Source organism: Mauremys reevesii, linkage group 1, assembly GCF_016161935.1.
Source record: "Mauremys reevesii isolate NIE-2019 linkage group 1, ASM1616193v1, whole genome shotgun sequence".
Lineage (NCBI taxonomy): Eukaryota > Metazoa > Chordata > Testudines > Geoemydidae > Mauremys > Mauremys reevesii.
In genome coordinates this window covers 258,929,877-258,952,384 of record NC_052623.1, presented here as the reverse complement: position 1 = coordinate 258,952,384, position 22,508 = coordinate 258,929,877, and the positions used below count along the sequence as shown (strand labels likewise).

General features: G+C 43.2%; 2 protein-coding genes across 10 annotated transcripts in view; one reads left to right on the top strand and one right to left on the bottom strand.

Moving 5' to 3' along the window:
• Positions 1–7,281: 7,281 nt before the first annotated feature.
• Positions 7,282–12,427, bottom strand: TMEM213 (transmembrane protein 213). The gene is made up of 3 exons (XM_039506205.1): positions 12,246–12,427; positions 9,702–9,761; positions 7,282–8,766 (listed from the first exon to the last, which is right to left on the bottom strand). The coding sequence occupies exons 1-3, from the start codon at positions 12,325–12,327 to the stop codon at positions 8,597–8,599; spliced, it is 312 nt and encodes a 103-aa protein (XP_039362139.1). The 5' UTR covers positions 12,328–12,427; the 3' UTR covers positions 7,282–8,596.
• A 7,104-nt stretch (positions 12,428–19,531) lies between these two features.
• ATP6V0A4 (ATPase H+ transporting V0 subunit a4) overlaps positions 19,532–22,508 on the top strand; it is a 54,866-nt gene continuing 51,889 nt past the window's right edge. For 3 of the 9 annotated variants that reach the window (XM_039512982.1, XM_039512974.1, XM_039513001.1), the window contains exon 1: positions 22,322–22,383. The gene's annotated coding sequence lies outside the window, so the exon portion shown is untranslated. Of the gene's footprint in view, positions 19,666–20,765; positions 20,853–22,311; positions 22,384–22,508 lie in introns of those variants that run through there. The other 6 variants (XM_039513008.1, XM_039512991.1, XM_039513024.1 and 3 more) reach the window with 5 other exon arrangements.

Genomic DNA, 22,508 nt, shown 5'->3' with positions numbered 1-22,508 from the left:
TGACCCTGATTAAAGTGATACCAGATAAGTTGGTAACGGATATTTATAGAGGACATTTTATCAAAAGTTCCCAAAGTGTGTGACATTCATAAAACCATTTACAAACAGGGATAAGTTCTATACTTGTTGCAACATTTCCACTTCTGCAGTCGAAGCAACACATTGCAACCATTCAGGATACAAAGTGAAGAATCTCCTATTCATTGCAAACTACGGGCGGGGGCGGTTCACCTAATTGGAATTTAGCCAGGATGCTGGTGCCAACCATCTTGCTCTGGTGAAAAGTGTAGTAGGAATTTTAGTGATCACAAGTGTTCAAGGATATTTGTCCCTTCAGAAAGAGAGCATCTCCAGCAATACAGTGCCCCCTAATGCTACTCAAAGGTGTAGGTTCAGAATAGACAGGGAGAGAAGAACATCACTTCCTGAAATCACCATTACTACTTCCTGCTGCATTCTGGGGTGGGATTTCAGAAGCGTTCAGCACTGAAGCCAGTGGGAGTTTTAATATTGACTTCAATGGGAACAGAGTTTAGGCTAGTGTGCAGAGGACATTAGAAAATCCCACTTTTATTTGCCCATGAACATCTCTCATCCTTAGCATTGCCCAGGCTCAGGCCTGCTTAGCTTTTGAGATGTGACAGAATGGCAGCCTAAGTGGTAAGGCTAACTCGGAATATTGCAGTTACTAGAGCATTGGAGAATCAACTGAATATTAAAACTTACCCTTAAGTCTTTATTCCTATATACTTAATATAATGGGTGTTTTCATTATGCTACCCTGTCAGAGAAGATGAATCTCTGCTGATTGGCTCTGTTAGTTGATACCATATGCATGAACTTCGGTAAGGAGTTAAGTGAGAAATGGGGGAAAGTGAGGTGATACAGTGAAGAATGTAGTAGGTGCATTAGGGCTGATGTGTAGTAACTGCCATTAGTCAGCATTTTCAGCTGATTGCAGAACAATTAGAACTTAATGAATATGACAAATGGTTCCAAACTAATCATCATGGGATTTGTAATTTAACTCCTTTGGCTCAAACGGGGGGCTGTCCCAGTGCTATAAGTACTCTTGTGCCTTCCCTATGGCCCTCATCCAACAGAAGACTTCAGTGGGCTTTGGGTCAGGCCTTGTGGGTGCTGAAGTGTCTCATAGCTGCAAATGGGAGTTATGTAGTGAACAGCATTTAAGTCTCTGCCATTGGGTTCTTGATTTTGAATTAGAGCCTTGGTGATGGTGGGAATAGGGCACCACTGCAGGTTCCGACACTGTACGATGAAACTGCAGCCCTCTGCAACAACATTGTCAAATGCAAGTCTCTTCAGTCAGGCATCTGAATAAGTGGTCTGGTTTTCAGAGTTGGAAGATCGCTGAAAAGTCACTTCTGTTTAGCTGCCTAAGTGTGGATTTAGGTGTAAATTTTATAAACCACCGTAGGAAAATTTTGTCCCTATTGCTTAGAACGAAGGCATGGGAGTAGGAGGACCCTATCTGTGCTGGTGATTCTTCACTACATGACCTAGTGATGCCTCAATCAGCTTACTGTGAACACTAATAACTAAGTGCTCAATTTGCCATTGCTCTGTGCCTTGTGTAGTTATTTATACCAGTGCAAGTGGGTTTAAGATGGTACCAGATCAGAGTGGTTGAATTTTACACCTGCTTTTCACTGGTGTAAATAACTACACAAAGCAATAGAGAATCAGGCCCTAAACTCTGAGTGTTGGCTCACTTTTGCAAGGCAAATAAGTACATTATAATCCCTGATTATCAGGAAGATACTGGGGCAAAAATGTAGCTGAGTTCCTATTCCGTCAGTTCTAGAAAGGATTCAGAAGAGGGAGACACTACTGATGTGAGAGACATGTAAGTCTTATTTCATACTAAAAGCTTAGTTCTTACCAGTCAATCTACTACAAATTCTCAGCTGTAGAGAAAAGTCCCAGAAGGCTCAGATGCCAGCGTTTTGTGTGTCTGCCAGCAATAAAATAACAACACTTAGAATTTATAAAGTGCTTTATATCTTCAGAGAGTTTACAAACATTAACAAAGGAAAATGAAATGTACTAGCTTTGGTATTGATTTGAGCTAAGGCACTCTGTGCGTGCTGATGAAAAGAATATTTTCCTAACAGATCCTGGGAACTGTTAGGTACAATATATTACGTTAGTGACACCTCATGAGTCAGGGGTCCTCAATCGATGTCTTTGTGTGGACCACAACTTGACAGAGAGAGTGCCTCATGCACACCTCCTTTCCCATTCACCGGCATGTGGACCCCTCCACTTCCCATTCATAACTGCCTGACATCCCTGTCTAACGTGGAAGTGTAATATTAAGAAAATATTTGGCTGAATATTTAGCTGTTACTAATTTGACCTAATAGCTAGAGACTAGGAAAGGCCAGCACCATTTGACCAACCAACTCTCCATACAATACCAATGGTCCATGGACCAAAGGTTGAGAATCAAATAATGTAGTGTGCAACGTGGTTTATTTTTAGACAGGAAATTGGAAGTGCCGCTGACACAGAAGTATTTTATAGTAAAAAGCCAGTGGAGGGCAAAGAACTGTCATGTAAAGTGCACTCAGAGAAGAAAGATTAGTTTATGGCAAGATAAACTAGGGAGTGATTGATTAAAATGGCATGTTTTCCTCTAGGAAGCCAGGAGGAGAGGTTCACAGGACTTTTGGATTGTCACAACAAATACTGAATGCACCTATGGGGTGGAGAACTGGATAAAAGAGTATAGAGCTTTGAAGTTTCAAAAAACACTACAGGATATGGAAACAACTAAAGGGTTTGGAGGATGAGGTGGTCATGGAGCATAGAAGCAGAAGGAAAGAGTTATGATGGGGACACAAGATTGAAGGTAGGAAGAGGTATGTCTGTCTCTAAAAAACATATCACCAATACTTAAGAATTATAGAGTTTTTATGTGATTAAAGTGCTGTGCAAATCTTATGTAGTGAATATGAAAGTGTTAAAGGGAAACCAAGATGAGAAGAGAGAGAGAGAAACAAGAGTGGTGACCAGAATCAGAGGAAAAAGAGAAAGTCATTCAGTGTTTATATAATCTATCCACTGTTTCCAAAAGGTTAACTTCAAAATGCCCAGGCCGACTGCTTAAATAGTTCTATTCTGTTTTTGAAAAGAACCATATTGCAGTAGCATGTGAAAAGCCCATGTACTCTATCTAGCAACCAGATTTAAATTATGTTGCAAGTGTCCCTGGTTTCTGTGATTCTCTGGTGTGGCAAACTCAAGCTTCTATGGCACCTTTTGGTAAGTATAAAAATGGACACTTCTGACTAACTAATACAATGTGTAGTGTGTGTTGATTTACTTTACACTGCCCTTAAATTTTTAACATACTGCAGATATTTGTATGGCAAAAACCTAATTGTATAGCTGATGTTGGCAGAGGGGGAAATTAGAGGTTTCCACAGTTGAGGAAGGGCCAGTTGGAGCTTTCAGAATGTGGGACAGTGTAGAGGACACTGAGTTTTGGCACTCTGAAAGCATTTTAGCTTTGGTGACATGTGGATGCATCTCTCCTTTCCCTCCCTCTTTGAGTCACCATATGTCTACGCTATAAATGCTGCAGCACTGTCAACACTGGGGCTTAGGTTGGCTTAACTACATCTCTCAGGGGAATTGAATTTTTCACACCACTGTGTGATGTAGCTAGGGTGACCTAAGTTTTAGATGTCAACCAACCTCAGAGGTGACTTTATGTTCTGAGGCAGACGTTGAATTCTTTTTTTTTTTCATACCAGCAACATTTAGCAGTCCTTGCTCCAATATTTGCCATTGCATCCGACACAAATGAGTTCGCTGGATGTTTCTTTTATAATGATCAGCAGTGAAATGCTGATACTTAATTGCGAACAATTAAACCAACCTCCTTAGGGTTCAGAGTTGACATCCCACTTAGATGAAGGGGCAGTTCTACAGCTATTGTTTCAAGCTGTTTGCAGACTCAGGAAGACAGTACTGTATTGTTTACACTCAGTCACATTTGGAAGATTATTGTCATGACATTAGGGCTGGAAACTTATTCTTTTTAAAGTGAATACTTAGATACCGGTTCACATGTGCAGCAAGGGATGAATTCTATAGCAGGTGCTGAAACTTCTGAATCACGAAATACATGAGGTTTTGAGCATATAGTTCTGAGCATAATTGTTGTGGCTTCCCATGAATGCCTGCTACTGTCCTTGGTTATAATGGGAGTAATTAAGTATACTTCTTCAATGAACTCTATTAACTTCAATGGCTTAAAAAAGACAGCTCTTAGAGTCCCAGTACAGACCATCTTTTCTTATGAAGTTAACCTCTGTCTTCACTCAACATTAGGTGCATGTAGGAAGCTCTGGTGTTTTGCCAGCTTTCATCCCTCTGGTGATCTTGTAAAGTGCAGTTGATTACTGTGTAGCCTATTCAGTAAAACCCCAAAGAACAGCCCCTTGATAGAAACAGTGAGTAATTACAAGAACAGTGATATCGAGAAAGATGAAGAGTCACGCATGAAATGCTAATCAGGTTAGCCTTGAGTTAAGGACTAAGGAAAAACCCCGGTCAGATATAGTTGGATTTATTGTATTTCAGAGCAAGTTAATGTATTTATACCAAAATCATGTGTTGCAACTAATGCTCATTTATTTCAATGGCACCTGTTGGTATTAGAAAAACTGATCAGCTGCAAGCCTCCTTCTGCTCTGTTCATCTTATTAGGCTGCATAGAACTCTCGTTCTGTTTAAGCTAATGGCAACTTTACTGGATATTCCTTCCCTCTTAATAGGTACTACATCTCATGCCTGGAATTGGGAATCTTTGTTACTCTCGTCAAAAACAAATACAAGTCTTCTGGTTTGACCAACAACAATAAGATTCACACTGGGGTTATTCAATGATACTTATTTGTCTTACCATCCAAATTCAACCCTTTTTGCCTTTTCTCTGTTCTGATGGCCAGGACTTAATTATATGGGTTAGAGACGGGAAGAGCATTTAGTCCATCTTCCTGCCTGTGCAAGGTGGTTCTGTGCAGTACACACTCCGGTGCTTTGACTAGTCAAGATCTAAATGATTTGAGCATTGCAGCTTCCATCGGCACCTGAGAGGTTATTTCACAGTTTAATAGATCACATGGTCAGTCCATCTTCATTTCAGCATGCTTTGTCTTAGGCCTGGGCTACACTAGCAGGGGGTTTCAAACTAAGATACGCAACTTTAGCTACGCTATGCGTGTAGCTGAAGTCAAAGTATCTTAGTTCGACTTACCTGGCCGTCCTCATGGCGGCGAGTTGACTGCCGCGGCTCCCCTGTTGACTCCGCTTACTCCTCCTGCCAAGGTGGAGTACGGGCATCGATTCGCGGATCGATTTATCGCGTCCAGACGACGCGATGAATTGATCCCTGATACATCGAACGCTACCTGCCGATCCGGCAGGTAGTATAGACGTACCCTTAGACATGTGGGTACCTAAAACATCTTAAACAATCCGATAACACCCATACAGTATGTACTAGCTTAAGAGTTGTGAGGTTTATTGCAGATGAAAATGAAGCTTGCACAAAAGTTAGTCGGGCTTGACATCCTGTACTGTGAAAGACAGATTGGTTGGCTTTGCTGATTTGTAATGCCAAAACTAAAAGTTGGGACAAGTGGGGTATATTGGTATAGCTCCATTGAGGTCAATAAAACTATGCAGATTTACACCAGCTGAGGTTCTGGTCAGATGTATTTATTATTAGCAGCGTGACTGTAGCAGACTAAATGCTTCATGGTTTTGCATAAAGAACACAGTTGTAAAAGGTGCTGCACTACTGAATCATCTTTGGCTTACAAATGAAAACTGGACATCTTATTTGTTGTGTATCTTCATATTGAAAAACCTTCTGTTGTGATTTCATCAGTCAGAAAGAAGCTATTTAGCAGCTCCCCAACATAAATCCTACAGTGATGTGTTTTTCATCTCCCAAATACGCTAACAAATTTAGCTGCATATCACAAATAAACGTTTGGTTGTACTTGGGTACTGTGAACTGTTGTGCACCAGCTATGAGGTACCCTGCTGTGTAGGTGATAGCCCATGAGTTATTTTTCGATTTATCTTTATAAAGGCCATTTCCAGAGTCTTTTGGATACAACCTTTTATTTTGCACTTTCTGCGATTGCTGTCTGATTCTTGAAATCCTGTACTGGAAGACCAGTTGGCTATTTGGGGGGAGAGGGGTGTGTGTGTGTGTGTGTGGATTTTACATTGTGCTTGTCTCTCACAACACGTGTCATCATTGCAAAAATATAATACATGCCTCGTTGATGTCTCTGTTTTTAGAAGAGTTTTAATTACATCATAACTTACTGTGTACAAATGGGAGTGTTAAATTGTTTGCACTGGTAGCCTGGGAGCTTTTTGGATACTGCCACTTCTTCTAAGGACCCCAGAGCATATTGATGATGGTAGTATTATACTCTTGACATTCACAGCCAGGACTTTTCCTTAAGGGCCTGATGCAAAGCCCGCTGTAGTCAGTGGAGTGATTCCAACTGAAAGGCTATGGATCCAGCCCCAAATAGGTATTTAAAATCATATGCTGTAAGGTGTAGTTGTCTCTTGGTAATGTCAAATGCAAGGGGTTTATGCAGCTTGCAGACGAGGCCCTTGTACTACATAAGAAATTTACACAGGAGTGGGGATCTGGGATACATCCATTTTACAACAACAATTCTAAATAATTAATTTAGTAAATATAATTCAGACCGGCCTCTTGCTGAGAATGGGAGGCTGTTGCCCCAAGACACTGGTGTATAAAGTATGTTTTGTGGTGGAATTGCACTGTATCAAGAGCCATGATTTTTTTCCGAATTTAGCCAAGGTAATGAAAAAAATATAGAAATCATAGCTAATCCCACTTCCAGCAGCCACTGATCTATTTCTGATCTGGAGAACAATCTCCTAAAACTGGCGAAGACTAGAAAGGGTTCTGCAGCAGGTGGACACTAGGCAATATGTGGTGTTTTTGACAACATACATCATATTGCAGTCAGACCAATATACAACTTTCCACCATTAAAATAATAGATCAGGACAAAACCATTGTATATATAGCTATAAGATTTGTGATTCATCCGTAATTTACAGTGTTTAACTGTCACTCACTGTTCTTTCAATCAATGATGACAAAATACAAATCCTTTGTTTCTGTAAGTTTGTAAATATACAAGTTTATATATATTTTTTGTGAAAAGGAGTAGTTGGCGGGTCCAACACCAATATTTGTCAGGTGAATGTTGCTTTTGTTTAATTTTTGCATGTTGAAATGGTGAGGTTTTCTTGATGAGCGATGTTTTGTGATTGTTTCCTACTGGTATTTCTGTGCATGTTTAAAAAAAAATTCACAATAAAAAAGCCACAAAAGAATAAAGTTCTTCCTTTTTAATGCTTCATTTCCTGATTTTAAAATTTCAGCTCAGCGTTTCTCTCCACAGAGGAGTTCCCTTGTATTAAATGCTGTCTTGTTAGGGTGTATACCCTACCCAGCTCACTGCACTGTGGAGCTACATGTACCTACATGCTACCACCACAGGTGTAGACAAGGTCTGAAAGGTGGGTTTTTAAATTGACTTGAGCCTTGTCTAGAGAGGAAAGTTGCACAGTTGGAACCTAAGGTATGAATTTAAGCTGATTTAGTTAAAAGGGTGCAAACCTGTGTGTGGACACTCTTACTTTGGTTTAACGGTGGCTTTTTTGGGTTTAGTTTAAGTTGATCGTGAACAGGTTTATGAAAACAAAATGAGGCTCTCTTAAACCAAAGTGAGTCCAGATGGGTTCACAGCGGTGTAAATATATAATTAAAAAACTGGTTTAAATTAAGCTGGTGCAATTTTGAACTGATTCAAGAGAATCCATACACAGAAGTTGCACTAGCTGACCCTAATCTGTTCTAAATTAAGCTAGCACAATTTTAGTGTGTAGACAAGCCTTGAGTGTCCACACAGAAGTCTGCACTAGTTTAAATAAGTCATTTTTAATGCACTTTTAGTTTAACCAGTGCAACTTTCGTGTGAAGACAACTCTATAAAAGCAGTGGAGTTACATCAATTCATACCAGCTGAGGATTTGGTCCAGGTTACACACTCTTAACTATGGAGCTGCTAATGGGGCATCTTTTATAAATAAAATTAGCTTCACTAACCTGTTGTCTGCTTGACAGTCAAAAGCTATGTACTGAACTGTCCTCTGTAAGCGTTATGTGGGCTAATGATAGGTGAATTGCAGGTGGCAAGCTCACAGCAGAGTACAGATATCCAGGAAAGAGGGGGCATTCTGCATGATAGGACTAATTGTAAATTACCACAAGGGACTGGAATCCACTCCAGGACTTGGCTGGCTTGAGCGGATCAGCTATAAAACTTCCCGGGGAAGGCACTGCCATGCCTCACTTGGATCTGGACCCATTTTTGGTATAAGATGCCCGACTATCCTTTTCTTTCTTCAGCAAAGCAGTTCCATTGCTTCTTAACCCATCTGCTCCTCCCTGGATGACCGTGGCGGACGCTGGTGCTTGCTGGCTTGCCGACTCTCATGCTTGCAAATACTTGGGTTCGTCAGGACTGAGTTTCATGATCTTATCCACGCAGAGCAGGATGAGAGTCAGAAACCAGAGGCTCCAGCCAACAGCAGCCGCAATCCAGCCGTACTCGTCTACCCCAAGCTGGCAGCAATTGGCGACATCCGGGCAGAATTGCACATCTGATGGCAGAGAGAGCAAAACGAGCCATCCCGGTCATTTTACACATAACAGGCTTCTCTTTGCCAGAGGGAAGGTGGGGGAATGACTTTTGCCTGTACCTGATCCTGGCCTCTACATTCGGCTCTCTCTAACTCCTCATGCCCCAGTTTTACGCTCTCTGGCCAACTGCCTTCATTTAGCTGAATGCATAGAGTGGAGGGGCACCGTATTAACTCTCCCATTAAAGAGCTGCTGCTCCCCCAAGGGGGTATCCTAGTTCAGCATCTGTCCGCTGATTGATTCCGGGGATGGGTTAAGGTAAAAGTAGCTGGTTCCAAGAAAAAAAGCAAGGGGGGAGGGAAGGCAAATTTCATTCAAGGGGGGTCATTCTGAAGCAGGGAAAAGTCCGGTGGAGGTGCATGGCTCATAGGAATGTTTGGGACCTGGGAAAGAGGACGAGATTGGAACCACTGCAGCAGCTAGCAGCTGGAAGGAGGCTCTTGGATTAGTTAAACTCAGTGCATTAGGCAGTTTGAGGAGGGACTGGCAACTGGGGCTGTGGGGAGGGGACAATGGGCTCTTTAAGAAGGGGTTTCGTGGCTGGTCTGGCTGGGAGGGAAGGGGCTCAAAACACTGGTGCCTGACAAAATGAAGGTCTGGTTTGTGTGGAAAGGGATGTGGAACCAAAGGCAGTGCAAACTGAGTTAGTCCAGGCCCATGAAAGTTGTAAACCTGGGCTGAACGGTCCCAGGAAGCACTAGGCCTCAAAAGCCACCCATATCAGGTGAACTTAGGATTCTAGTAAAATGTTTCACCGAACTTTACCCATAACCTGAGCTTTTGGTTAAGTGTATCATAGCACACAAATCCTACCCCATATCTGCCTTTCTATGCCTTTTTGTGTAGTCTCACCACTAGGCTTAGGAGCTGTAGTAATGAATCAAAGAAGTCTTACCAGGGCATGGCCATTGGCTCCCATTGTCTGTCAAGGAGACTCTGGAGCTCATTTCGGCCTCTGGAAGGAAAAAACACAGGAGAAAAGGTACTGTAGACAGGAAAAGCAAAGACAGGAAATGGAGAAATGTCTTGGCCCGACTGGAGTCTGCTGACCACAGGCAATCTGATGATGATCCTCTTCTGCAAGAAGAACTGGGGTAGAGAGATTTTTCCTGTGGCACAGGTAAAATGTCAGAGCATGGCGTTTTCTGCCAGCGTAGGTGCTGTCTCACACAGTGCACGCTGTTCAGCTGATCTACAGCTATTGCGAGTGTGGGAGGAGATTGCCCCTTGTCCGGCTTTTGTACATTGCCAGTTCTGCAAGAGGCTTCTACTGTTAAAGCCCACAGTTCCCAAATGTGTGTTCTAGAATACTGCCTCCTCTGGCTTCCCTTCCCCTCAGACCACCATTGTCAGCACTAGCTTAGAAAGAGGTGTCTCTTGTAACGAAAGGCATAAAGAATGCTTAATTTTTTTATCATGGCTCTGTTGTGCCGAGGCCCTCTACAAACATAGGAAAAGTCAGTCCTCGCCCCCAGAAGTTTACGGTTTAAATAGACAAGAGAGCCAAATAGTGGGAGGGAAGGAGATACTATCGCGTTTGTACAACTGGGGGAACTGATGCACAAGGAGATTAAAGCTGGGATTTCTAAAGGGGCCTAGGAGTTGTCTTCCTTCCTTAGGCCCCCTTTGAAAATCCCCACGTGAATGAATTGTCCGATGTCACACAGGAAGGCTGACAGAGCTAAGAATTGAACCAGGTCTCCTATGTCCCCGCCTAGTGTCTTAACCACAAGACCATCCTTCCTCTTTTGTTTTTGTTTTGTTTTTAGAAATATAGAGCCATGAAACTTGAGGTTACAGGAAGCACTAAAGACATTTTCCCACTCAGAATAACGTTCTTGTGTCCCACCTTTGACTTTAGGTCAGTTGGCCTCAGGGAGTTGCGAATCCTGTCCTTTCCCGCCGCACAGCTATATTGAGAGCAGCTTAGAAAAGGGCAGGAAGCAGTCCGGACTTCCAGTTCCTTTTCCTGCTTCTGCTACAACTTGCTGCCTGACTTTGGACAACTCACTTCATGAGTCTGGGTTTAGCTTGTCCATCCGTAAAACAGGGTTAATAACTACCTCAGAGGAGTGTCGTGAAGCTTGTAAAATAATGCGCCATCTTTGGAAAAAGGCACCACAGAAGTACAAAGCAGCCTTGTGGTTATAATCTCTACTTTTACAGTCTAGCTGAAAAAGAGATACTGTGAAAGCAAACTAAGAGTACATCTACACTGCAATAAAAAGTCCATGACACTGAGTCTCAGAGCCTGGGTCAGCTAATTTGGGCTCGTGAGGCTTGGGCTGCGGGGCTAAAAATAGCAGTCTGAATGTTCAGGCTCAGGCTGGGGTCCGGCCTCTGAGACCCTCCCTCCTCGTGGGCTTTCAGGGCAGTGTAGATGTACCCTAAGTAGCCCATCTTTAAAAATCTGCTGAAAGAGTTACAGAAATTCTGACACCTAAATGGACGCAATATCCTGAGAGGAAAATACCTGCCCTGTTTTAAGCAGCCGCTCCTCTCAAGGCAGCAGCGAGAATTGGTTGTCTGGAATAATTAGCGGTTAAAGATTGAACCAAATTATACTGAAAAATGCTAGATACTTTAAAGTGGTCATTTAACCCAGCAGGTTGAGTATGGAAGCCACATGTCTCTTCTGTAGCTGCCTCCAGTACTTAACATCCTACAGCGCAAACTACAGCTGAATCAGCAGACTCAGTCTGTGGCATTGTTAAAGTAAGTAGCTGGCAACATCAAATCTCTTCCAAAAGATACTGTGGCACCTTACAGACTAACAAATTTATTTATATCGGGGTAGGCAACCTATGGCATGTGTGCCGAAGGCGGCACGCAAGCTGATTTTTCAGTGGCACTCACACTGCCCGGGTCCTGGCCACCGGTCCAGGGGGCTCTGCATTTTAATTTAATTTTAAATGGAGCTTCTTAAACATTTTGAAACCGTATTTACTTTACATACAACAATAGTTTAGTTATATATTATAGACTTATAGACAGAGACCTTCTAAAAATGTTAAAATGTATTACTGGCACGTGAAACCTTAAATTAGAGTGAATAAATGAAGACTCGGCACAGCACTTCTGAAAGGTTGCCGACCCCTGATGTATATAAATTTATTTATATAACAAAGTTAGTCTCTAAGGTGCCACAAGTACTCCTGTTCTTTTTGCGGATACAGACTAACACGGCTGCTACTCTGAAACCTGTCAAAAGATACCGTGAGTGCTCCCCTCAAGTAATCCTTTTTTGCAGCAACTATCACTAACTTTAACCAGCACCAGTTCTTTACACTTCTTAGATAAGGGACAGAGGCTTGTTTCTTGCATAAATCAAGAACAAAAATCTTTGTTTAGTCCGTCAATCATTTGCCTGCTGAGGTGCAAGGCACTTGAATACCTAGGTGACAACTGCAGTATAAGAACCTAAATAGAACAGAATTACCTGCTAAGTAAGAACTCCGAAGAACGATGGAGAGGAAGATGAGGGTGATGGTAGTACAAGGCACGATGGTAAAGTGCTTCATGCTGGAACCCTGGCCGAATAGCTGTGCTAATCGATATGCAGTCAATGGCAGCTCTTTGAAGGTGATTTTGCAAGTCCTCAATAAAATTCAAGCCTAATGTTCGGGGAAAGGGTGGAGCAAAGGAAATTCCTGTTGCCAGTACACCTTGAACTTTTCTGTACAGTGAAAGAGAAGGGCTTTAACCAAAACAAAAATCTGTGTGTTGGCAGCCTTCAGGGTAAGTTGATTACAAACAGTGCAGCTGGTAAAGGTTCCCTGAAGGTCAGGCCCCAGTTCGTTACAGGATCACTGTAGTAAGATATAGGAAAGACCTATTGGAATCAATCCTTTTTGCAAAGGCCCCTGATCTGCTTATATATGTCTTTTGATATAAAAGTTGTATTAAAGCTAATGTTAAAACGATTTAATACACAAGTTAAGGAAAGAAAATACACATAGTATATAATCTGCAATATCTCAAATTAAGGTTAATAAATTTAACAATATAGTTAAAATATTAGCATCCAAATATTCAGGTACATCACTCATAAAAAGTTATATTAAGAATAGCTTGTGGAAAGAAAATATAGCAATGAGTTGTAGATTGTTCTTCAGTAATTGAGAATTTAAGCTAGGTTGTCCCTCAGTAAATACAATCCATCAGAGAAGTATTTCAGTTACTTTCCTGTCTTCACTTCTCAATGGCACTCCAGCTCCTGGTATTGCCGATGTCCGGTGATGTGTTCTAAATAAATGTCCCTTGACCACTTAATGGCATCCGACACCATGAGTTGCCACATCAGCCGAGCGTAGCGCTGACCGTTTCCTCATTCGTGCAACGCTCACTCGTTACTGGGATCCCATGCGCCCAGTGCTCCGATGATCAGCGTGTGTGTTTTGAACCTCATAACCCCAGCTCTCAAGGCGTCAACTAGAGAGGTGTATTTCTCCACCTTTCGAGCTCAGGTGTTGCAGAAGGCCGGGGTCCTGTTTTCAAAGGGAACTGTGATGTCCACCATGACGATCTTCTTCCGTTTCTCGTTAGCGATGACAATGTCCTGTTGCAGCTGACTGTCCATTCCAGGGATAGCGTAGTTCACGGGTGGCGGGACGGCTTTGACTAGGTGATCTTGGATAGCATTGTGGCTCAGCTGCAGACTCTGGAATGGGGCTTGCAGCTACATAAGACATGATTTTTTTATCTTAGCAAGATGGCTTAAGAACTGAAAAAGATGATGATCAGTGGGGGAATCTGTCTTACATTTTGGATCTAATACCCAAAGATTTCTGTATGCTTGTCACCTTCCCCACACTGCATAGCAGTTGTGCCTTAACTCTTTTCTGGAGGTGGTACTTCTAGGCATAAGAGAGTAATTCAGACTTTAGGTTCACACAATCTTTGGCAGCTTCAGTGCAGAGGGCAGTTGGTGTGTGTCAGTTGAAATTAGTACTTGTCCATTAAGAAAAGAGCTGAGACCAGTCCTTTTATGTAGGTCATTCACAGCTGTTAGATGATAATGACTGGCTGTCACTAGTGATCTGGATTCTACCCATGAATTAGAACTGGTTACCTAAGGTACAGCTATGAGAGACTCTGTACGCTATTACAGCTCCCATGAGCCATTATCTCTGCCTATTCCTGTCTTCTACCCACCATGATGTCCTTATGAAAAAAAAAGTCCGAAGTTAAATCAGACAGGAAACCACCTGGATTCCAGCAGCACACAAATCATTGGCATTTTTTGCCATAATTACAAATAATTTCAGGTACACAAGTAAAATAAAACCTATGCTGGGCCTGTGCAGTCAGCACAGAGATCTGTTGTGACTATTTGTTTACTAAGCTTGTGCTGCATGGAAACAGCTGTTGGAACAGCAAATTTAATAGGATAGGCAATTTCATGCCTATCCTATTAAAATCAAAAGGTGCCAAGTTGAATAAGTCTTTGATTTGTTCTTATAGACAGGTGCAGCATAGACAATGGCAGGGAAAATGTCCTCGGCCTTGTCACTAGCTATCTGGCCTCCACTCTGACTCCAGCTGGTTGAACAATTGTCAGCGTCAACTAAACTTATTTCTGTCAAAAAATACCCATTTCATCAAAACTGAAATGTTTCACTGACATCTGCCAGAGCGGGGAGTTGAAGCTGGGTGTCCCACATCCCAGGTGAGTGCTCTACGCACCGAGCTGTTCACTATTCTGAGGGAGTGTGTTCTCATGTCTTTTGTGAAAATTTCACAAGACTTCAGTTTCATTCTGAGGCCAAACAAAAACAAATGTCAAACCCTGTCTTTTGTGAAATAGAATTGTTTTCCAACCGGGCCTAACTTTGACCTAGAGAGCTGAATGGGTTGTTCACTGTTCATACCATAGTTCTTTGCAACTCAGCTGAGACTAACAACAAGACATCCAATTCACGCCAATTGTGATGCAGCCACCAGTTCACTAAGAATGGACCGAGAGCGCTGCCACCAGTTTGATACTGGCAGTGAAAAGTTCCATATCACTTTACTGATCCCCTTCAGAAGACCCAGTCCTTATAATAATAATTGGAGATACTATCTCCTAGAACTGGAAGGGACCTTGAATTGAGTCCAGCCCCCTGCCTTCACTAGCAGGACCAAGTACTGATTTTTGCCCCAGATCCCTAAGTGGCCCCCTCAAGGATAAAGGTAATAATTAAAATAAAATTAAAATAAAGGTAATAATTGGAGATATACCAATCTCCTAGAACGGGAAGGGACCTCGAAGGGTCATTGAGTCCAGCCCCCTGCCTTCACTAGCAGAACCAATTTTTTGCCCCAAATCCCTAAGTGGCCCCCTCAAGGATTGAGCTCACAACGCTAGGTTTAGCAGGCCAATGCTCAAACCACTGAGCTATCCCTCCATGATGAAATACAGCTTATCCCGCTTGAGATTTCCCACGAGAAAAGACTTGTCAAGCTGTAAGTGAATAAAAAGACAAGACAGCTGAAATGGGAAAACTGACAGTTAGCCACCAGGCCCTGCCATTCCAGATCTGCTTTGTTTTATGGGTTTTTTTTAATTGTCCACCACAGCAGATGAAGTTACAACTGCCTCTAGCCAGTCTGCAACGGCTTGTTCTTGTCAGAGCCTTCTGTGCACACTGTAAATACCTTCTGTTGACAGTGGAGCAATTATGGGTGGAATTTTTTGCTTGTGTGACAACAGAACTGGGTGTATGATCAAACCATCAGACAGTGATCCTGAAAAAAATAAGCCTTTCCATAACTGTGCTTTAAAAAGTATCTGAGTGCCCAGATACAGAATGCCTTTGGAACTCATTGTAGAAGATCTTCTTAGCTTCTGGCTAATTACAGTGTCCAGAGCTTTCATTAATACATGTTTTTTCATTTTAATTTTCACCTAAGAATGAGCTTACCTGAAAAACAGAAATTTCTTACTGGGAAGAAAGCCCAGTGCTCTCCCTTCCACTCCACCCTTCCCTCCTTGTATTTCTCATCTCTGGGTTTGCTGGGAGCTGATACGGAAATTCATTTCACAGACATGATCAAAATCAAAACCCACTTCACCCTACAAAATGTTTGAGAAAGAAAGAAACTTCATTGTTTAGTGAATAATCTGTGATGAAGAATCTTTTAAATTGTAGCCATTATTCACACTGCCTTTGTCAGGTTGTATGTAAATACTTCCACCTACAAGAGAGACTGATACTGCTTTCAGTGCATTTGCACAGCTCTAGAGAATTTTACATGCATGATGATCTGTTTCTTTACTTAAAAAAAAAAAAACCAACAACAACTGGTAGCTGGATACTTTGTGAAGGGGCGGAGCCAAAATCCACTGACGTGAATGGAAAGACTCCCAATGACGGCAATGGATTTTGGATTGGGCTTGAAATGAGGGGCTTATTGATAAGCTCAAGTAAACGCTGTTAAAGGTTCTCTGTTAAAGGTTCTCTCTGGCTTTATTTCAGTTCTGATCTGTAACACTTTTAATGTTTCAGTGCTGCACCTCCCTTCAGCAGAAGCTGCTAATCATGCTAAATTGTGTGAGGAGACTCATCAAACCTTTTCTTAGCTGTTGATCTATCGCAATATTTGAACTCCAGTCTCCAGAGGAGAAAGGGTAGTGCATGAATCACAAACATTAAAAATGGAAAAGATATAGGTCATTTTGGTCCTTCCTTTGCCAGGGATTCTTCTTTTATGGATTTTGCTGAATGCCTTGCCCAGTCAATTTTCAAATGACTCAAGTAAGGGGGCTTTCCCCATTCCCCCTGGGAGGCTATTCCATAGTCTAATAGATTTGTTAGGCAGTTTTTCATAATAATCTCAAATGTGGGATTAGCTACTGTTTGAGTGTATTTTTTGGTTTATAATGACTGCTTCTAAGGTTTCTGTGCTTAACTAAATGTACTTTGCACGCTGCCTGCAACTGTGTGACCTCAGATTGCTACCTATGATTACTGTTTGCATTCTAAACAAAAGCTGATCTTTGCATCAGTGCAACTGTGCTGAAGTACATCAGAGAGTAGCAAAGAGTACTGTGTGTTGCATTCTAGAGCACAAAATACCTAAATCAATACAGCACACGCCGTACTAGAGCAAAGAAAATTAAGTACATGGCACACCACTGTCAAGTAAAAAGAGAGCAAATCTCCTTTTTCAAATGAAGCATTTTGTAGTCAGTTACATCTTTGTTCCCTACTCTATACCTGCCTATGGTTGTTTTCACTATTGCTGTGGAGCAGGGCAGCTTTGGTGTAAAGAAAAGGTATCTGTTCACATTTGATGTAGCCATACAGAATATATTTGTATAGGGTGACCAGATGTCCCCATTTTATAGGGACAGTCCTGATATTTGGGGCTTTTTTTTAATATGGGCTCCTATTACCCCCCCCCCCCACTCCGTGTCCCAATTTTTCACACCTGCTGTCTGGTCACCCTATATTTGTATGATAGAGCTGAGTGCAAATGGAATCAGAGGCCCTAATCCTGCAAACTTGACTCAGGTCAGTGGGATGACTCACGAGTAATATTATACACGCTCTTGAGTGTTGATGTGATTGAGTCCTAGCTTAGTTTTGTTTATTGTGGTTCCCGGATTCTAACATTCAGAGTGTTATGTACAAAGATCCTGCTCATATGGCAAAAGAGGACTGCAGAGTGAAATGCTCAATAAAATGTCTTAAAGTCCCTGATAGCCCTGATCCAGTCTTGATATCGATCGTATAAGCCTCTATCTCTTTGCTGTAACTAAACCTCCAGGTCCACGTTTAGAAAAGAGATTTGTTGGGGGGGGGGAGAGGGGGAGGCATTCAGTGGCTCCAAACCCCCTTAGCCTCCCCTCCTCTTTAGTTTGTCATATTTACGTTTGGGGACTCGGTGCTTTCTGCGATGGCCCCCTCACAGCTCCAACTCAAGAAGGTGTTTACACACGTGCCTAACTTTCAGCATGTGAATAGCTGATTGTCTTTCATGGGGGTTTTTGGATATTTTTGTTGTTGACATTATAAAGCAAAAATGTTATCAATGTGGTTATCAAAATGAACATTGCCTAACTTTTCTCAATAACATTTTTGATGCTGTGTTTGAGAACAAAAAAAATTGGGGAGAATTTGCAAAAGATATTGTGAGAATCTCTTAGCAAATGCAATGTAGTTCTGTGTTAAACGCTTTGGAACAAAATCAAGTTTGAGGTTTTGAAATGGTTTGCAAAACTTTTGGGTTTGCCAGCCAGTGCTAGGTTTGCTACTTCAACTGGTCCACGATAGTGTGACCTTAATGTGCCTTCCTTTCTCTTCCCTTTGTCCTTCCAGCACCCTAGAAATTGCGTAAGTCATTGCTGCATGGGTCCTTCTGGCTGAGTTAGAAAGAGGCTCTCTTTAATTCCACCTGGCACAGCTGCTGCATACAGACAATGGGGCTCCTGATTCAAGGCCCAGATACAGTACTAATTAGAAAACACACACAGGTACTGCTAACCTAGGCACTGCATTTGGGGGAGGGACTCTTCTGAATAGAATTTGCTCTTGTGTCTGGTCGCCACCAGTGACAATCTGATCTTTAATAATATTCTTTTTAATAATGTTCTGCATTCAAATTGCCAATGGAATGAACTGGATTATCCTTTCAGCTTCTATCATGAGTCTGCGAAGGTAATAAAAATGGGGATCCAGCTTTATTACTCCTCTCTATATTCACTCAGTGTCAACTAATTAGATTTAGTCTCCAACGTAGGAGGGATCTTAGCAGTGCTCAGCTTGTGATGTTTGCATGTCTGGAAATATCAGGCCCCTCTCCTAGCTACCTTCTAGGACAGTATTTGAATATAATTTTGGGCCTGCCACTGAAATGTTGTGAATAAAAATGGGAAGAGTTTGATTGTTTGTACTAAATGGTTAGGAACAAAACTAGGTTAGCATTAAAATAATATGATCTTGTTGGGAGGGAAGGTGAACTTGTGGTTAAGATACTAGACTTAACACGGGAGATCCTGAGTAGCCAGTTTATTTTATTGCATCAGTACACCTCAGCCAATGAATGAATGATGATTTCTGTTCTCATAGCGTTATAACCAAGCTTAGCATCCCCTTTGTTTGGCAATGCCCACTCTGACCTGTGCCGGCTCCTTCACAGCACTATTTGGGTGGGGAAATGCAACTCTCCCTATCTGTGGCCCCACAAGAACATAACATAAGAACGGCTGTACTGGGTCAGACCAAAGGTCCATCCAGCCCAGTATCCTGTCTACCAACAGTGGCCAATGTCAGGTGCCCCAGAGGGAGTGAACCTAACAGGTAATGATCAAGTGATCTCTCTCCTACCATCCATCTCCACCCTCTGATAAACAGAGGCTAGGGACACCATTCCTTACCCATCCTGACTAATAGCAAAGTCACGGGACCTCCTGGTTAACCTCCTCCTGGCCCTGGCTAAAATGGCCATCTACAAAACCAGGGAGAGGAGGTTGGCCGATGGGGTCTCCTGTGACTGTGGGGCCTATTTCTGATCCTCTGTCTGCTCACGCATGTGAGCAGAGTTCCTCTGGGCGGCGTCCGCTGGCTTCCTTGACACCTTCGCGGACCAGTGGGTGCTGTCTGGGGTTCTCTGCTCAGTGTCTCCCTCTGGTTCCCTTCATTTGGCCCTTTGACCTCACTCCTGTCCCTGTTATCTCATTAGTTGTCCCCTGGAATCACTTGGCTTCCAGGTCCTGTGGATCCTCCCCTTAGGCTGGGGGGAGGTCCTTTAGCAGGGGGCGGGCTTCCGCCCACCCACTTCCTGGATCCTAATAGGACCAAGTACTGAAGCTAGTTACTTCACTCCTGCCTCTGTCCCCTTGAAGGTCAGAGATGAAGTTTCTTCTCCTGACGGTAAGTACCTCAGTTCAACAGTTATCGCCTCCAGTTCTGGCTAGTTTAAATGAAAAGCAGAGTTCACTGACACAGGGTAGGACACAAGGAGCATATCACAAGCAAAACAGGCATAAAGCAGGCAATCTCTGGACCAAGCAGAGTTTCTAGGCTCTAAAGTCACTTGGAGGATGCCAGTTGAGCAAGATGAAAACCTTAGGCCTAAATTTCCAAGGTAACCCCTGGTTTTAGATGCCTCAGCTTTCTGGGCACCCCAATTGGAGAAGGGGATGTTTCAGAAAGTGCAGAGCACCCTCCCTCTCAAGCTGAGCAACCAAAAACCGAGGCACCCAGAATCACTGGTCCCTGTTTGAAAATGTAGGCCTTACGTATTCGCAAGCTCTTTGGTTCTGCCAGTGTGGCTGTCTACTCCACCTGGTCAAACTGTAGCTTTCCGCATGTGAGCTCAGTGTTGGGTGTCCAGGAAAGTCTGGGTCTCAGAAAGTGTGTCGTTGTCTCTTTTAACAGTCCAAAGCCTGCAGGTATTAGACAATACCCTATTTTACATAGTCACGTGCATTATCATTAACCTTCATGATTTGCTTTGAGACAGGCCTTTGTCCCTCCAGTGGATCCCAGTCCCCAGCTGTAGAGGGGTATATATCTGTAGCTAGGCCAACCTTGGGAGCTGTTCGTCCAATCACACAAGTACAATTTATTCATATAGTGCTTGATTGTGCCTTTGAGGGTATGTCTACATTACAGCTGGGAGTGTGCTTCCCAGCGTGGGTACACAGACGCACTAATTCTGCTCGAGCTAGCATGCTAGAAATAGCAGTGTCACCAGGACAGAGTAGCACAGACTGCAGCTTGGGCTAACCGCCTGAGTACAAACGCATCCGGACCCCTGGGTGCATAGTTAGGTGGCTAGGGTGAGTTGATACCCATGTTACCCCCAGCGAGGGCCGTCCCAAAGGGGGTGTGGGGCCTGGGACATAGGCGCCGGGTTTCTAATCTGCTGGGGGGTGATTCCCCTCCCCCCCCAGCTCAGCCCAGGCCCTGCCCCCACTCTACCCCTTCTCCCAAGGCCCCGTCCCACTTCTTCCCCACCTAGTTCTGCCCCTTCCCCCGAGCGTGCTGTGCCCTCGCTCCTCTCCCCTCCCCCCAGTGCCTCCTGTCCCCGTGAAACGTCTGATCCACGGCAGGAGGTAGGCACTGAAAGGGAGTGGGAGGTGCTGATTGGGGCCTGCTGGTGGGCAGGAGGCGCGAGTGGAGGGGGAAGTTCTCATAGGGGGGCTGCCAGTAGCCGCTGCTCACCTCCTCACCCCCAGAGCCTGACCGACTGCCGCTGTCCTTCTCGCTGCCTGCCCACCTGTCGCTTGCCTCCCTGTTTGCTTCCTCACCCCATTTAGGGTGACCAGACAGCAAGTGTGAAAAATCAGGACAGGAGGTGGAGGGTAATAGGAGCCTATATAAGAAAAAGACCCCAAAATCAAGACTGTCCCTATAAAATCGGGACATCTGGTCACCCTAACCCCATTCACCCACCTGCCTCACCTCCCTGCCCGCCACCTCACGATTTTATCCAAATGTGGGGCCCCCCAAAGTGCAGGGCCAAGGGCGGTCACCCAGATTCGCTGTATCCAAGGGATGGCTCTGCCCCCAGCTAACTTGAGCAGAGCTAGCACATCTGTCTACCTGCACTGGGAAAGATTCTCCCAGCTGCAGTGTAGAAGTACCCTTAGTCCACAGCCCTGAGCAAGGGGTAATGCATAAGATTTCCTACCCCAGGAGGGACCGTCCCTCTGAGACACCGTTCCCTCCCTGCTTCCCCTTTGCTTGGCATGTTGAAGAGTAAAGGACTTCAAGTCTCTGGGGCTAACAGTGTAGTAGCTTTCATGAGTACTAACGTTCACTTTAATAGTACAGTTTTCAAAGGGAAAAAAATAATGTGGTTAAATCCTGACTCCCTTGAAATCAATGGGAGTTTTGCCATTGACTTCACTGGAGCCAGGTTTTCACTGAGTTTTTTTTCTTTAGCATTTGAGGGGAAGGACTGTAAAGGATCCATTTCCCATCACACAAACCAATAAAAATAAAGGTCCATAAAATCAGCATTCATGATCACTAGCATAATACTCCTGATAGAACCTCTTTTTGGGGTGTGAACATTCCACGTTAACCTCATACCAATGTTTGGCTGGAAGAAAGTCATAAATTTCTCCTTGTTCCTATTTGATCTCCAGTATTGTATCTTTGCCTTTAAGCTGATAAAAAGAGATGTGTGAGAAACAGCTTGAAAGTTTTCTCTGTTTCCTGGGGGTTGCTATTTCTTTAACCAATATTTGAATGAGCTTTCATTGGTTTATGCTTCTCAGAGTACGGCACTTTACAAAAGTTCATTTTCGTTTGAGAGCACCTTGGAGGTGCAAGGAGGCATGGCCGATTTGTTATTAATCACAACACTCTGCATGCTGACAAAACAGCCAATTCTTGTCACAGATCTGACATGAAAAATTTAGAATGAGCCAGACAGCTCCTGATCCATTTCACTCTGTGACTGTTTTAGGACAAAAAGGGTCTCTCTTCTCCGGTCTAGACTAGTTCAGCCCTTAAAATAACTAGTTTCTAAAGATATGTTAAAGAAAGAAAAGTTTACTTCAGTCCTTCATTTGCTGCTCAGTAGAGTTGGAAGTAGTTCTAGAATTCTTCAAGCTCCATAAAGAGCAGGTGATCAAGGTAAGAGCAGGCATTCATATTACCTAACACAAGAATTCTAGCTAGCTAAGCCAAAATGCAACATTTTCATTGTCGTAGAACTACCATTAGAATTGTTAAGACTTGATGGGCTGTTCTCCTCCCAG

Coding starts and splice junctions, on each gene's coding strand:
- TMEM213 (XM_039506205.1), bottom strand. CDS start 12,327: ATGAAGCACTTTACCATCGTGCCTTGTACTACCATCACCCTCATCTTC. Junction 9,762..12,245: donor TCGGAGTTCTTACTTAGCAG/GTAATTCTGTTC, acceptor TTTTCCTTCCAG/AGGCCGAAATGAGCTCCAGA. Junction 8,767..9,701: donor GAGCCAATGGCCATGCCCTG/GTAAGACTTCTT, acceptor CTCTGCCATCAG/ATGTGCAATTCTGCCCGGAT.